Below are 17074 nucleotides of genomic sequence, written 5' to 3' on the forward strand. Positions count from 1 at the left end.
AGTCCACAATTTAAAGGGGTCGGTTAGTGTGTAAATTGTGATCTAATGTGGCAGTTGGTTTTCTAGCTCATATTGCTAGGATTGTGTGTATGCTGTCTTATTAAGTCTCATAGGTCTTAAACAAGTGAGTGTGTATGTGTCTTCATCTTATAGGATGTAAGATGGATGGCTAGGATTGGTTGGATGTAATTTTGAATACTACCAAGTTTAAATTGTAATTGCAATTAAGAGAAGTGTGACTTTTCTCACTCACTCTCGGTGGAATGAAACAGTGAAATCATTTTGCAGAGTCATATTCTCTGCATTCTTCATCTCTTTCTCTCACCACATCATCTTCTTCATTGGTGTAAACAGTTTTGATTCCATATTACCTGTGAGTCACAGCTCACAGGGAAGGTTAAAATTCGTTTTAACGCTAACAACCTAGGCCTTTCTTTTCATTCCCCCAACCAATTTTATGCATGAGACCAACATGGAAGAAGGGATTGTCATTGGCATAATTGACACTAGAATATGGCGAGAGTCGAAAATGCTAAATGATGACGGGGTCGGGCCAGTCCCTACCCGTTGGAAGGGCCGATGTGAATCAGGAGAGCACTTCAACGCCACAACAAACTGCAACAGAAAACTTATAGGAGCAAAGTGGTTCATAGATGCATTCTTTGCTGACAATGAGCAACCATTCAACACCACAGAATTTCCGGAGTTCTTGTCTCCAAAAGATGCAGAAGGACATAGAACACACACTGCCACAACCGCTGCGGGTTCCTTTGTGGCCAATGCAAGTTACAAAGGGCTTACCCTAGGATTAGTCTGAGGTGGTGCACCACGGGCTCATTTGGTCGTGTACAAGGCATGTTGGAATGTGCCAAATTCCATATGCGCTGCTGCTGATATGCTTAGAGCTATTGATGAAGTAATAAATGATGGTGTAGATGTATTGTCGCTCTCTATTAGCCCAAGCGATCCTAATCCTATGTTTGCAGAGGTTGATAAGCACGACGTAAAAGCCATTGGCTCATTCCATGCCGTGGCCAAAGGTATTATTGTTGTTTTTGCCGCAGGCAATGTTGGACCTGATCCTCAGACAGTGGCGAATGTAGCACCCTGGATCATAAGTGCTGCAGCTACCACCATCGACAGATCCTTCCCCATGCCCGTCACACTCGGAAATAACAACACTCTACCGGCAACTCATACAAAATATGTTGCAAATTAATTCTCCAAATTGATCAGTAATATGATTAAACCTTTTCTGATTAAGCATAATGTTTTCCTTTTTCTTCATTGATTTGTTTGATAAACATTTTAGGGGCAAGCCATGTTTGTAGGAAAAGAGGTTGGTTTTACTGGTTTGGTGTATCCAGAAGGTCAAGAACTCTTCCTTACAGCGTACGGGTAATGTATTTATTTGCACTTTTTTTAGAGTTTGTTTGTTCTCTTGTTTGCTGGTGATGTCGAAGAGAAAAACCTACCTGAAACAACTATGGCAGATCTCATGGTAATCATACACTACAGTACTGGAAAGTTAAAATGCATGGCAGTGTGTGATTGGCTTGGATACCACCATAGTGGCATCCCCGTTGTAAGTAAATTTCTCCCAATTTTGGGAACCAAAACCATACCACAAAATACTCACTTGCAGTGTCTGCGGGTCCCTGAGACTTAATAACACACCAGTGGTTGGAAATGTAGTCATTTGCTTCACAACAGAACCCGGGCAAGAACAAATTGCCAGTGCCGTATTTGCTGTTAGAAGTGCAGGCGGAGTTGGGGTGATTATTGCAAGGAATCCTAGTAATCTCTTGGGTGCTTGCAGCAATGACTTCCCCTGCATTGTTGTTGACAACGAACTTGGCACTGAGATAATGTTCTACATTCGTTCCACAACATATCTTCATTTTTTCACCACTATAATCATTTTAGAATCATTATTCTCCCAAGAGACATTCTTTGGAGGATTTTAGAGAATAAAGGAGTACGAGTAGCATATATCTAAGCTATAAAGGATATGTATGAAGGAACAAAGACTGCCGTAAGAACTCATGAAGGACAAACCGAAAGCTTTCCCATAACTGTAGGATTACATCAAGGCTCATCCTTAAGTCCTTATCTTTTTGCGTTGGTAATGGATGAGTTAACAGGACATATTCAAGATGATATTCCTTTGTGTATGCTTTTCGCAGACGATATAGTGTTGATAGATGAAACTCAGGAAGGGGTAAATGCAAAGCTTAACCTTTGGAGAGAAGTGTTGGAATCTAAAGGTTTTCGCCTAAGCCGATCAAAGACAGAATATATGGAGTGCAAGTTCAATGCAAATGGAGGCCAAAACGAGTTAGGGGTGAGGATCGGAGATCAAGAAATACCAAAGAGCGATCGTTTTCGTTACCTAGGATCTATCTTGCAAAAGAACGGAGAATTAGATGAAGATCTCAACCATAGAATACAAGCTGGATGGATGAAGTGGAAGAGTGCATCCAGCGTGTTGTGTGACCGTCGTATGCCACTGAAGCTCAAGGGAAAATTTTATAGGACGGCAATAAGGCCGGCGATGCTGTATGGCACAGAATGTTAGGCGGTGAAGCATCAACACGTACACAAAATGGGTGTAGCGGAGATGAGGATGCTTCGTTGGATGTGTGGGCACACGAGAAAGGATAAGATTAGGAATGAGGATATCCGGGGTAAAGTAGGAGTAGCCGAAATTGAAGGAAAGATGAGAGAAAATCGGTTACGGTGGTTTGGACATGTGCAAAGAAGGCCTACTGACGCTCCGATTAGAAGATCCGACTATGGGACAGAGGTTCAGGGCCGAAGGGGTAGAGGAAGACCTAGGAAAACTTTGGAAGAGACTCTAAGAAAAGACTTAGAGTACTTGGATCTAACGGAGGACATGACACAGGACCGAGAACAATGGCGTTCTAAGATTCATATAGCCGACCCCACTGAGTGACTTGGATTTTCCAAGTCTCCAACCGAGAAGTTTTCCTCACTCGGGAAATTAAGGGAACACTACCTCAACCTACATGCTCCACTCACAAAGCTTTAACAAAAGAAAAATTCAAAGAACTTAGCGAAGAAGGCTTTGGTGTATTTAACACAATACGTTGAAATGAAGCAAAGCTTATTTATTGATATCCCCGATAAGTTACAAATATGTACATATACATGAGTCAAAATAAACAAACAAGAGGGAGCCTTCACAAAGGTTGCTTAGGAGAAGTTTCATCAGTCGGTAGAGCCCCAGAAAGAGAAGGCTCCGGAGGGGGATCATTCGGAGCCTCAGTACTGGACAGAACCCTAGAAGGAGGAGGCATCAGAGGTTGATCATTTGGAGCTTCATTACACGGTACAACCCCAGAAGACGAAGGCAATAAATGCCTTTGGAACAAACCCACAAACCTCTGATGATCAAGTAAAACCTGACCATCAGATTCCTTCATCTGGTAAAGCTTTCTCTTCATGTTTATAGCATAGTCATGTGCGAGGCGGTGCAACTGTTTATTCTCATGCTTGAGCCCTCTAATTTCCTGTTTGAGACTCATCACTTCAGCCACCAATGATTCAACTTGGCGGGTTCGAGCAAATAGGCGTTGGGCCATATTAGACACAGAACCTGCACACTGAACACTGAGAGCCAGAGAATCCTTAACAGCCAACTCATCAGACCGTTTGGAAAGTAGTCTGTTATCTTTGGGAGTGAGAAGGTTCCTGGCCACCACCGCAGCGGTTATATCATTCTTCATCACGGAATCCCTAACGGTAAGAGGACCAGTAGGGGAGACGAAGGATGGGCGCCATATGTTGTCTGGAGAAGGCGTGGCTGCCTCTTCAGCAAGGTTCAAGTCAAAACGACGGTCGAATGGGCCAGACATTTTCAAAGGTGTTAAAGAGAGAAGAGGTCGGACAAATCAAGATCTTAGAAGTGCAAGAATGGAGCTTTTACTGGTGGAGATTCAAGTGTGCTTTGGAACTTAATGCCAACCTCTATAAAAATCTGCACTCGACGGAGCTTCAGAAATCGAAGAGGCGCCTGCTCAGAAATCGAAGAGGCGTTTGCTTTCTCAAAAGCTGGGCTGCTCAGAGACCACGAGGGTCGATCCCAGAAATCGAAGAGGCGTTTGCTTTCTCAAAAGTTGGGTTGCTCAAAGACCACGAAGGCCGATTTCAGAAATCGAAGAAGCGCTTGCTTTCTCAAAAGCTGGGCAGCTCAGAGACCACAAGGGCCGATCTCAGAAATCGAAGAGGCACCTACTTTTTCAGCCTTGTCAGCACCTGTCACACGCACACTCAGCTTTGCGGAAATTACGGGCATTCTGTCAAAGATTTCTGGTGAAGTAGAAAGCACATGAATCTTACTGTTCAATCACCCACTTTCCACATGCAACATTAGCTCATGGGTACCACAGATAACTTTGCCAAAATTCTCTGACAAAGTTGAGACACGTGAAGCTTGCAGCTCCCACTACATCGCTCTGACCAAGAAGGGTAAAAAAATAGCAAAGAAACAACACTAACAAAGTTTAGACACATAAATTTTGAAGGTCTAGCTACCATATTATTACCCACAAGGGTAAAGGAACAGTACCACTGCTGGATAATTGGAAAGTCCATGTGTGTCAACCTCTATGCTCCGTGGCAAGGTAGACTAGCAAACATGCCCAACCTTTACTCACATTCGAGAAAACACTCCCAACAAGATTGCTTGCTCCAAAATTCGAAGAGGCACCGCCCTCCGAATCTCGAGAGCCAGACTCCCAATATGATTACTTTCTCAAAAATCTAAGAGACACCGCTCTCCGAATCTCGAGAGCCAGACCCCCAGTAGGATTGCTTTCTCAAAAATCGAAGAGGCATCATTCTTCAAATCTCGAGAGCCATATCCCCGACAGGATTGCTTGTTTGTAATCTTCACACACAACAACAGCTTTCCAGATACCACATACCACTTTTTCAAAGTGCTCTGACAGAGTTAAAACATGTGAAGCTGTCAGCTCTCACTACCGTGTTATGACCAAGCAGGGTAAAGGAATAGCATTACTACTTGTTACTAGGGAGACTCCTATATATGTCGACCTTCATCCCCAACGGACAGGCAGACCTGCAAAAATGCTCAACCCTTTCTCATATCTGAGAGGGCACTCCAAACGAAGCATTTCGAAATATTCAGCTTTCTTTCCCCCCGATAATACCTCTGCAAACAAGCTATACCAGAGCAAGAATATCTCATATCATCAGGGTTAAAAGCAAGAGTATCCCATATCATGTTTTTTCCCTGTCTTTTCCTTTGGCCTTGTTCTTACCTGCAAGACAGGGAGAAAGAGAGCAATCAGAAAGCACTTGGAATCAAGCTTCCAGTCAGGAACTGACTGCCTGGAACCCTTTACCTGATTACTTACCTGGCATTGCTCTCGAGTACTCATTTTCAACATCTTATGCTTCCAGGGAAGATACCGCATCTGTCTGAGGAACAGATAGGGCAAGTGAGAAGGATACAAAGAAGCATGTGGAGATAAGCGTAACAGCACACGTGCCGATACATCCACTACTTTGTCAAAACCAAAAGTATCCCATATCAGCAGGGTTGAACGTACTCTAGATTTGATGGACTTGTTTTGACCCTCAAATTCTTTAGTCGGCCTTACACTCTGGAGGAAACCAGAAAACCCTCCAGCCCAGTTCAAGAATAAGCCTGTTGAAAAGTTACTTCTTCAAAAGCAAAAGTATCTCATATCATCTCTTCTCATTTTTCTTTTCTTTATCCTTCATGCTGCCTGCAAGATAGGGAGAATGAGAACAATCAGCCGGAACTCGAAATCAAACTTCTGATCTAGGACTGGTTGCTTGGAGCTCTGATTGCTTACCTTATCTGTCACCTCTTTCAGCAGATCCCCTAGCTCGGCGACTTGGGGGACTCCTACTACATGGTTTGTATCGCGCTTGACCAAGCCTGAAACTACAAGTAAGCTTCAAGTGAAATTGATACATTACCTTGTGCATCTCCACCAGTTAAAGATACCACCCTTGGATGGAGGAAGAGTACTTCCAGAGAAGATGCCACATCTACCTATGAGACAGATAAGGCAAGTGAAGACGATACCACACTTCGGTACTTAGAAGTTTCGTGATTACGAGATCATTCTCCCACAATATTTCCTAATGTCAATTGTACTAAATCATTCACTTGTACTCACGAAATGAGAGCTTGAACCTATGTACTTGTGTAAACCTTTCACAATTAATGAGAACTCCTATATTCCGTGGACGTAGCCAATCTGGGTGAACCACGTACATCTTGTGTTTACTTTTATGTCTCTATCCATTTATATACTTAAGCGACCGTTTTCGCTACCTAGGATCTATCTTGCAAAAGAACGGAGAATTAGATAGAGATCTCAACCATAGAATACAAGTTGGATGGATGAAGTGGAAGAGTCCATCCAGCGTGGTGTGTGACCGTCGTAGGCCACTGAAGCTCAAGGGAAAATTTTATAGGACGGCAATAAGGCCAGCGATGCGGTATGGCACAGAATGTTGGGCGGTGAAGCATCAACATGTACAAAAAATGGGTGTAGCGGAGATGAGGATGCTTCGTGGGATGTGTGGGCACACGAGAAAGGATAAGATTGGGAATGAGGTTATCCGAGGTAAAGTAAGAGTAGCCGAAATTAAAGGAAAGATGAGATAAAATCGGTACGGTGGTTTGGACATGTACAAAGAAGGCCTACTGACGCTCCGGTTCGAAGATGTGACTACGGGACAGAGGTTCAGGGCCGAAGGGGTAGAGGAAGACCTAGGAAAACTTTGGAAGAAACCCTAAGAAAAGACTTAGAGTACATGGATCTAACGGAGGACATGACACAAAACTGAGCGCAATGACGTTTTAGGATTCATATAGCCGACCCCACTTAGTGGGAAAAGACTTTGTTGTTGTTGTTGTTGTTGTTGTTCTTTGTGGTACACAAATCTCCTATTGTAGAACTGAGCACGTCTAAGACACTGAAGGGAAAGCCTGTATCGAGTAAAGTTGCTAAATTCTCTGCTAGAGGACCTAATTCCATCGCTCCTGCAATTTTGAAGGTAGAATTTGGTACCACATTAGTCCTGTTAAGCAATGCACCTTTAGATTAAGCTGAATATAGCTTTTTGTTGGTCGCAGCCAAGTATAGCAGCGCCTGGTGTGAGTATATTAGCGGCCAATTCTTATGATCCCGCAATGGATGGAGTATTTGCCTTGCTATCAGGGACATCAATGGCAACTCCCCACATTGCAGGCATTGTGGCACTTCTAAAATCGTTGCGCCCTGATTGGTCCCCTGCTGCAATAAAATCAGCACTAGTCACAACAGGTTGATCTACAACCATAATAGTTAGTGTCCACTAGTAAGTGTTGATAATGTAGCGAAATTGGATGGTTTCGATATTAGATCAGCACATTAATAATAGCAAAACTTTTTTTTTTTTTTTTTTTGCAGCATGGAAGACTGATCCATTTGGAGAGCCAATCTTTGCTGATGGGGCAGCGCAAAAGCTTGCGGATCCATTTGATTATGGAGGAGGATTATTGAACCTGAACAAGGCAGCGAACCCTGGCCTCATACGATATGGACACCAATGACTACATAAGCTACCTTTGTGCGTTTGGCTACAATACCTCAGCTATTTCTCTACTTGTTAAACAAGCCATATCATGTCCTGTTCCAACTTCCAAAGGCTTCAATTCTTGATGTGAACATGCCTTCAATTACCATTCCAAATCTAAGAAATCCTATAACACCCACTCGAAGTGTAACGAACGTTGGTCCTAGCAACTCAACATTCAAAGCCTAAATTGACCCTCCACCAGGCATCAATGTAGTCGTCAGGCTAGAGACATTGGTCTTCAACTCTACAGTTAAGACAATTTCCTTTTCAGTTGCGGTTTCCACAACCTACCGAGTGAACACAGCATACTTTTTCAGAAGCCTGACATGGACTGATGGGGTGCATGCTGTGACAAGTCCCATATCTGTTAGAACACAAATCATACGATCCTATACTGATGACAATTGAGCAGATTATATACTCATCCAGTAAATTGTATTAATACAGACACATGATCGAATAAGTGAGTACGTATAATAACGGGAATATTTCCAAAGATTAGGTCTGCTTCCCCTCTCTTTTGTGAGCATAGTTTGTAGATTATACAATGCACAGTTGAAAATAATATGAGGGAGTGTATGAATGCTTGATGAACAACTATAGACTCCATTGTCTTTCAAAGTGGAATTGAAATTCTCATGAAAGTGGAGAGAAAAGGAATTTGATTCTCTTTTTTTGTGTGGGTGCAATGGGGAACAGAGAACCAGGTTCCTTAGTGGGGAGATTAAGTGGCTAAAACCTGCTTTAGGAATCTCACCAAATTTTCTTAGCATTAACTTTTAATGATGAACATGCTCAATTTGTCCGAAAAATGTCAGTTGTAACCGCAACTTTTCTAACGTCATCTTACTCGAGAAATTCTTGAATGTCACTGAAGTTGTATAGTATTAATGTTTATCTCTCTCGTCACGTAACATATGATGAGAAAAATAGATATATATTTATATACAACTAATGCAAAAATCTAATTACGTAATACAGAATTAACATATAATTATATACAACTGGTGATATAATCAACTTTCTCCATCACACTCACCTTATGTTGTCATCATGCTTCCTTTTTCAAACATTATGGGGCTTCTACAGAAATGCCTTTCGTCCCAAAACAATCCTGCTTTATCTTGAAAAAGAATACCGAGTCCCACTAATGTAAGGCAAAAGCAGCGCTCTTAACTTTGTGGGCTGGGGAATCTCACGTCAGCCCTCTCATAAAAAGGCAGTCCAATTTCGACCCCAAAAATAAAAGGCAGTCCAATAAAGGTGTATAAGGGGCCCTACTTCAATACACTACAGCACCACAATGATTTACCTAAACTCTACATCCTTCAAGTACACTGCACATAAACAAAAATGCCAAGACAACAAAGTGTATAATATGATACACATTGACCTACTTTTTTCTCTCTAGAAATGACGTACGTTCTTTGTGTATAATATAACACACATTGACATACTTTTTTCTCTAGGCAGAACGTCTGTTCTTTGTGTATAATACGATACATATTCTCATACTTTTTCTCTTGATGCATGTCAACATCAACCCCTAATTTAGTATTGAGGTGATTCTGAAAAAAAGTGGCTATCAAAAAAAACTGGGAGTTTTTTTATGTTTGGTAAACATTCAGCTTTTGTTTTTTTTTTCACAGTTTTAGATGAAAAAAAAAAGCCAAAAACACAAAGCTGCAAAACCCAGCTTTGAAAAACCAGCTTTTTTTCACATTTGTTTTACATAAAAATTTATCAAACACTATAATACTGTTTTTTCTTTATTTCAAAAGCACTTTTAAAAAAAAGTTTACCAAACACTCTGCTGCTTTATTTCACAGCTGCTTATTCTCACAACACAGCAGAACTAGTTTTTTTTCAAAGCATAGCAACACCAAACCAGCCCAAAACTTATCAATATTTTCTCAATGCATTATCAACCCAATATCCGTCCTTTAATGAAGAACAAATATCTTGTCCAAAGAATCTCTTCATTTGTACGAGCTGGAAAAGATTATGCTTGGCAATGGTGGTCTTGGTTGACGGCATACATCACCGAAAGTGTGTGCCCTACCGTTCAAGTTGACACAACAAAGGGCTGGGGAAGTAGATAAAAGCAAATTATTCAAAGTTTTGAGCAAAAAATTTCTACCCGAAATGATACCCTCACATGGTAAAGCATGATTTTCGTATGTGGAGCTTTACACTGGAAAGTCTTTGGCCCTGCATCTTTTTCAATGGATTGAGCAAATATTAAAGGGCAGAAGTAGAACAGTAAAAAGGATTTTCCACTTTTCACATGTCCATTAGGACTATTGCATTATAGTTTGGAGATGCAGGGAATGGCTGGATTATAAAAGTCTGCAGATTTTACCATCAAGCAATACCTGCAGTAGGAAATCACAAGAGTTTTCATGTCTTTGATCCATACGTTGATGGATTCGGATACAAGAAGAAACCGGATGTGCAGACAAAACAACTACTCTCTTGTGGTTCTTGCTCTTTGTTTACTTCAACACTATCTCCATGTCTCTGTAACATTTGTTAATGCCACAAGCGAAGTGAGTGTATTGCGTATTTTCAAGTTTTAGCTCCATTTCCTTTTTTCTTTTCGTTCTTTGGACACGGGTTTTTGACAAAGGAATGTTTTCAGGTGCACATTGTATATCTGGGGGAGAAGAAATATGATGATCCTGCGTTGACAAAAAAGTTCCATCATAAAATGCTAACCACCTTGTTTGGAAGGTATGGCTTTATCCTACATTATTCGTTTCTTTAGTTCTAATGTCGATATAACTTGCATTCGGTGATATGGAAGACAAAGATAAAAATCTCCCTTGGGTTATTTGAAGCAAACAAGATGCATATAGATCGATCATATACAGCTACAAGTATGGATTTTCCGGCTTTGCTGCAAGATTAACGGAATCTCAGGCAGAAGAAATAGCAGGTATTGTATTTAGCAAGAGATTACATTATGAGCATACCATTTTATCAGCAATCATGACTAACACAGCAAGCTGCAGAGTTTCCTGAAGTTGTCCAAGTGATCCCGAATCGCGTTCACAAGCTCCACACAACCCGAAGTTGGGATTTCATTGGGATTCATAAGTATTCGTCGGGCAATCTTTTAACAAAGAGCATGGGCAAAGGAACTATCATTGGTGTAATAGATTCAGGTACAAACATACCTTCAGATAAATACTAGTACAGTTAAAATTGTAGTCGAATACCAATGCGACTATCTGTGCAGGTGTTTGGCCTGAATCCGAAAGCTTTAATGATGACGCCATGGGTCCTATCCCATCACATTGGAAAGGCATTTGCCAGCAGGGGGAATACTTCAACTCCACAAATTGCAACAAAAAAATTATTGGTGCACGCTGGTTTAGAAAAGGTGCGATGAATCAGTTCCAAAATCTCAACAAAACCGACAATGTGGACTTTCTGTCACCGCGGGATGGAATTGGACATGGCACTCATACAGCTTCTACAGCAGCTGGGTATTTTGTGAAGAATGCCAACTACAGAGGACTTGCTTCCGGGCTAGCCAGAGGAGGAGCCCCTCTTGCTCACTTGGCAATTTACAAGGCCTGCTGGGCCTTCGAAGGATGCACCGATGCTGATCTTCTAAAGGCATTTGACAAGGCCATTCATGATGGAGTAGACATCATCTCTCTTTCTGTGGGCAATGAGATTCCTTTGTTCTCATACGTTGATCAGCGTGATTCAATCGCAATTGGTTCGTTTCATGCAATGACGAAGGGAATTACAGTAGTTTGCTCAGCAGGAAATGATGGCCCTATCTCACAAACCATTGTAAACACTGCCCCATGGCTCATCACTGTTGCAGCCACCACAATCGACAGGGCCTTTCCGACAGCCATTACACTCGGAAACAATCAAACTCTTTGGGTAAACTAGATCATCCTTGGGATTAAACGTCTAGAATATAAAGCAGTTGGTTAAGATTTCTTGCAATGGTTGTGTTTTGCAGGGCCAATCTATTGATGCTGGAAAATACAACCGTGAATTCGCTAGCATCACATACTCTGAACGCATAGCTATAGACCCAACAGATGATTCAGCGTGAGACATATTCTTTTGTTTCAATTATTATCTTGGTTTATCTTTGTGTTTATGTACCTTGTGTCACAATCTTCCATGTTACTTCAAGCAAGGATTGTCAGCCTGGAAGTCTCAATGCAACATTAGCCTCAGGGAAAATAGTACTTTGTTTCTCAAAATCAGATCAACAGGACATCGAGTCTGCTGCAACCACCGTCAAGGATGCGGGAGGGGTTGGACTTATATTCGCACAGTTTCGTGATGACGGGCTCAGTTCATGCGACATTCCATGCATCAGTGTAGATTATGAAGTAGGGACACAAATACTTTCCTACATCAGAAGAGCAAGGTAAGGCATATGAAGATCGATACAACGTTAGAAGTTAAATGTTCACATATATGACACAAACTAATTTTTCCACTACGCTATGAAGGCATTCGATTGCAAAGCTCAGTGATCCAAAAACTACCATTGGGAAATGGATCTCTCCACGAGTTGCGTCTTTCTCCGCTAGAGGACCTAGTTCCATGACACCAGAAGTGCTTAAGGTACTGCAAGGCTCGCGAAATAAATAAATAAATAAAAGTGCTAATATGTTTTTTATCTTCATATTTTCATCATGTCATTTGATCTATGAACATAGCCGGACATAGCTGCACCGGGAGTAGACATCATAGCTGCATTTCGCCCACTTGACACTGAACATCGCAGCGGTTATGCTCTGCTATCGGGAACTTCAATGGCATGCCCTCATGTCGCAGGAATAGCAGCTCTCATTAAATCTGCACATCCAAATTGGTCTCCTGCTGCAATAAAATCAGCTCTAGTCACTACTGGCAAGTCATAAAACCAAAATAATCAACACCATATGTAATTTCAACACTAACCATTCAACTTTTATGAAAATTGCAGCTTCCCAAACTGGAACAGATGGGACAAGTATTTCGGCTGAAGGCTTGATGCGCAAGGTAGCTGACCCTTTCGACATGGGAGGAGGACATGTTGATCCCAACAAGGCTATCGATCCGGGGCTCATCTTCGATAGTAGTACAAAGGATTACATTCAGTTCCTCTGCTCCCTCGGTGACACTAGCGCATCGATTACTAGATTAACCAAGAACACAATAAATTGCTCAACGAAAAGTCATGGAATGAACCTCAACCTCCCTTCTATCACAATTCCAAACCTCGAAAGGGCGACAACTGTGACAAGAACCGTGACAAATGTGGGACAAATTAACTCGAAGTATACGGTATTGGTGCAGGCTCCTTCTGGCGTAAAAATGACAGTTGAGCCTCAAAGTTTAAGTTTCAATATAACCAGCCAAATTCTTTCCTTCAAAGTTACCTTCTTCTCTGCCCAGAGAGTGAATGGAGGTTACAAGTTTGGGAGCCTAACTTGGACAGATGGTGAGCATATTGTCAGAAGTCCAGTAGCGATTCGCGTGATCGGATTCGAATCGTATGTTTATGTATGAGAAATCTGGGAAACAATGTGACTGAATAATAAAATTTGAGATATAGGATTGCTCCAATTTCTGAGAAGGCTTTAGCCTTCAAGCATATATACCTGACGCAATTAATGCAATTGATATTGGCTTGGACTAAATTTCAAGCCTATGTCCAATTGGATTGAGTTTCAAAATCTATGAATAAAATATCACTAGATTGGATAGTCAAATTATGAAATTTGAACAAAATGCATTGTCACTTTTTATTTATATATTTATTTATGCAAATTATCTAATGTATGTTTAAGACCCTATGATATTGGATGGTGTCAAATGAGAGATTCTCTTATGCAACTAAGTTTTAGTTTTAGTAGCATTATTGTCTAATAAACGTTTTGTTAAAAATTTAAAAGTGCACATGTTACGATCCCACATCGGCTACACAAGCAATTGTGTAGTGATACTTAAGTCCTTGGGGTTCTCCCACCTATCAGGCTAGTCTCTTGGGTTGGACTCTTCCCTTGGGCTTGAGTGCTAACATTGGTATCAAAGCTAGATTAACCAACATTGTGAAAGGGACGACCTGGAAATGGCTACCTTAACAGGACGACCAAAGGGCGCCGCCGAGTGAAAGCCACCAGTGTAAGGGCCGATGTGGGCGTCAGCTTCCGAAGGGGTGGGCAATGTTACGATCCCACATCAGCTACACAAGCAATTGTGTAGTGATACTTAAGTCATTGGGGTTCTCCCACCTATCAGGCTAGTCTTTTAGGTTGGGCTCTTCTCTTGGGCTTGAGTGCTAACAACACATCCTGTTCAATAAACGATTGACACATGGTAAGGTTTGTAGACTCTAGGATTTGTAGTCGAGTGCTTAACAGTAATTTTTATAATATGTCTGCTAACCACCGTGGCCCTTTTGATGTATGTATCTTCTCTTCCTTGCATTTGGCAGTCATCAACCCGAAGGATGTGAGTATTCTGGTTGGTGAATTATTAAAATCTTCGAATTATTATTTGTTTTTAAAGTTGTGTCCCTTCACAATTCCAGATTAGGGATTTCATTTTCTTTAATTTTTTTTTTTAAACGTTACTCCCAACGGTCGTAGAAAAGATTTTCATAACTGTGTGTGAATGAATGAGCAAACTGATGAATGCAACAGTGAATTTGAATGACTGGGAAAGGTTTAGGTTCTGGTGATTATTGGATTGCTTGGAGTATTGCAATTTTATTTTACAATGGTAGGTAGAAAAGGTTGGGTTTCCTGGTGAGTCTCCGATCGATTTCAAGTGGCTAATTTTGTGAATTTATCGAATCAGTTCATTTGTTATTTAGCTTTCTTGCGTTTGGGTTTGGTTTTAGGAGAGGGTGGTGCCTGATCTGTAGGTTGAATCAGCCTCAATGTTTCCGCTAGAATCGCAGTGAAAGGTCGGTATTTCTAACATTTTTTTTGTTTTTGCTGCATGTTTGCTCTCTGCGATTTTGTTTATAATTTTATTTTTCCTTTGGGTGCATGTTGATGCAGTGCAGGCTTATTCTTGGCAAGTTGTGTTTTATTATTCAATCTTTGGGGTTATTTTTAGTAAAATGAAATGTTGACATTGATATAACATGACATACTGCATAATTAGTTAATATCCACCGTGTATCTCACACAACTAAGAATGCAGGGCCAAACCCACCGCATACTTAAATAGGTGATATTTCCTATTTTCATTTTTTTTTTGAATTTATTTAGTGAACATAAAAAATTATATTTACATTGAAATATGTAAATTACAAACTGTAAATTTAATTATCTAAACCACATTTGCAAATGACAATCAATGTCAAGCTTTAGGTAATAACGGGTGAATGTATTTTGGTGGAGGTTTTGGATTCATTTTTTGGTTTTGTCGAATAAATTTTGTTGTGTTGTGTGGTGTAGTGTCAAATCGTCCTAGAATGTTAATGTTTCAAATGACTGATAAAAGGATAAGGTGTTATTTGATAGTTTTAGGCACAACAAGCATCCAGTTCTTCTTCTAATAATTTGTTTGGTGGCATAATTGTTTGATTTCAAGCCTTGGATTTTGTAAAGTTTCTTTTTTTTTTTTTTTGGAAACAGAGAATTTTCATTCCAGGGCAAAGATGTCAGAACTTACAAAGAAAGCCTACAAACGAGGCAAAGAAAGCAAACAGAGAAAGAATAGCGTAGAGGGGTACAAGACGGGGGACACTGCAACCATGCAAAGGCGTCGCCCCTTACACTACCAAAGAAAACTTAATGAGGACAAGGTAAGTTGTCATTGTTCAGAACATGCACCAACGAAGATAGGGGTCTATCAGCCCAAATGACATCACACATCTCCGGATTGTTTGCCGACGCAAGAGAATCTGCTGCTACATTGGCTAATCTTGGAACCCAAGACCAGCGATAGTCTTGAAAAGACTCACCCAACTCCTTGATTTTCACCAAGATCGGGAAAGCCTCCCAACAACCATCATCCATCGAAACATTAAGGCACGAAATAGATTCCAATGAATCAGACTCGAAAACAATCGAACTCAAACCTAAAAAGGAAACCATGTCACACCCATGAAGCAGCATAAAGGCCTCCGCCGCTGCGACGCTTGAAGCCGCAATGGAGTATCTTGCCGCTGCAAAAAAATTACCATCCGCAGTTCTCACCACAACCCCAACAAAACCAGTATTATTTAGCCGCGATCAACTTGCATCAACATTAGCCTTATAAAAAGGAGCCGTTGGAGAAGACCATCTGAGGTGCTGCCCCACCCTGACCGAAGCCGAGATCCCCGTGTCATTTAAACTACCTCATGCAACAACGAATTCCCCCATTGAGATGGAAATTGTTGCAATAACCTTGGAGGAATTGATGAGCACCTGGTTGAACACAAACTCACATCGGGATTTCCATATGTGCCAGCAAGAGAAGCCCACATATGCCCGCACCCAGCTATTGTTTGCATTGGACCCTAGGTTGGAGGAGACGATAGCCTGCAACCACTACACCCCAGTTAAGCTACTATCTCTGATCACTTGATACATTAGCACCCCACCAAGCCAAATGAGAGCTACCCAAGGACAAAAAAGAAGAAGATGTTCAATTGTTTCCTCTTGGCACCTATAGATTGGGCAAATAGGAATGGAAGCGGATCGCCTTCTGTATAAAGCTGCCATAGTAGTCGTCGTGTTATAGAGGGTGTTCCAAAGGAAATGACGGATCTTCGAATGCACCTCAAATTTCCAAATACAATTCCAAACCCCAACAACTACAGCTCGGGAAGAGGAAAGTCTATGGTCCCTAGAAGTGAAAGATCGAGATTGCAACCATAGATATTCGGACTTAACAGAATAATTACCATTTTTTCTTGTAGCCCAAATAAGTCGATCCTTCCTTCAAGAAACACCAATGGGAGTGTCCTGGATTGTCGAAATATCTCCCGAATAGAGAGAACGGGAGGAGGAAGTTGATATCCCATTCTCTAAAGTCCGAGCAGATAAGGGAGCTAACCCAAGTGTTCCCAATCACTACAACCGTGCAAGAAGGGGTGGGGCGTCCCAACGGTAAGGAAGGGAGCCACCTATCGACCCAAACTCAAACATCCATCCCACTCATAATCTGCCAATGAGCACCATCAAGAAACAGTTAACGTCCTGCTAGGAGACTGGTCCAAGCCCAAGAGGCCCAACCTCTTTTTTTAGCCTCCAAGAAAGAACAGTTCGGGAAATATCGGGCCTTAAGAGTTCTAGCCCAAAGCGAATCTAGTTCGTGTATAAAATGCCAACACTATTTGGCAAGAAGAGCATTATTGAATTCCTAAAAACTTCTAAAACCTAAACCACCCATACTCTTTGGGAGGCCCAATGTCTCCATTGAAACCCAATGAATTTTTCTAGCCCCACCTGAGTCCCCC

General features: G+C 41.3%; 1 protein-coding gene and 1 pseudogene across 1 annotated transcript; both read left to right on the forward strand.

Annotated features, from left to right (window-relative positions):
- Positions 1 to 457: 457 nt before the first annotated feature.
- On the forward strand, positions 458 to 8055 carry LOC126599303 (subtilisin-like protease SBT3.4; annotated as a pseudogene).
- A 1744-nt stretch (positions 8056 to 9799) lies between these two features.
- On the forward strand, positions 9800 to 13385 carry LOC126599302 (subtilisin-like protease SBT3.10). The gene is made up of 10 exons (XM_050265654.1): positions 9800 to 10196; positions 10289 to 10380; positions 10488 to 10585; positions 10662 to 10814; positions 10889 to 11550; positions 11633 to 11724; positions 11813 to 12052; positions 12138 to 12252; positions 12348 to 12540; positions 12617 to 13385. The coding sequence occupies exons 1-10, from the start codon at positions 10050 to 10052 to the stop codon at positions 13180 to 13182; spliced, it is 2358 nt and encodes a 785-aa protein (XP_050121611.1). The 5' UTR covers positions 9800 to 10049; the 3' UTR covers positions 13183 to 13385.
- Positions 13386 to 17074: the final 3689 nt, after the last annotated feature.

The sequence above is a fragment of the Malus sylvestris genome, chromosome 14, assembly GCF_916048215.2.
Source record: "Malus sylvestris chromosome 14, drMalSylv7.2, whole genome shotgun sequence".
In the NCBI taxonomy this organism is placed as follows: Eukaryota; Viridiplantae; Streptophyta; class Magnoliopsida; order Rosales; family Rosaceae; genus Malus; species Malus sylvestris.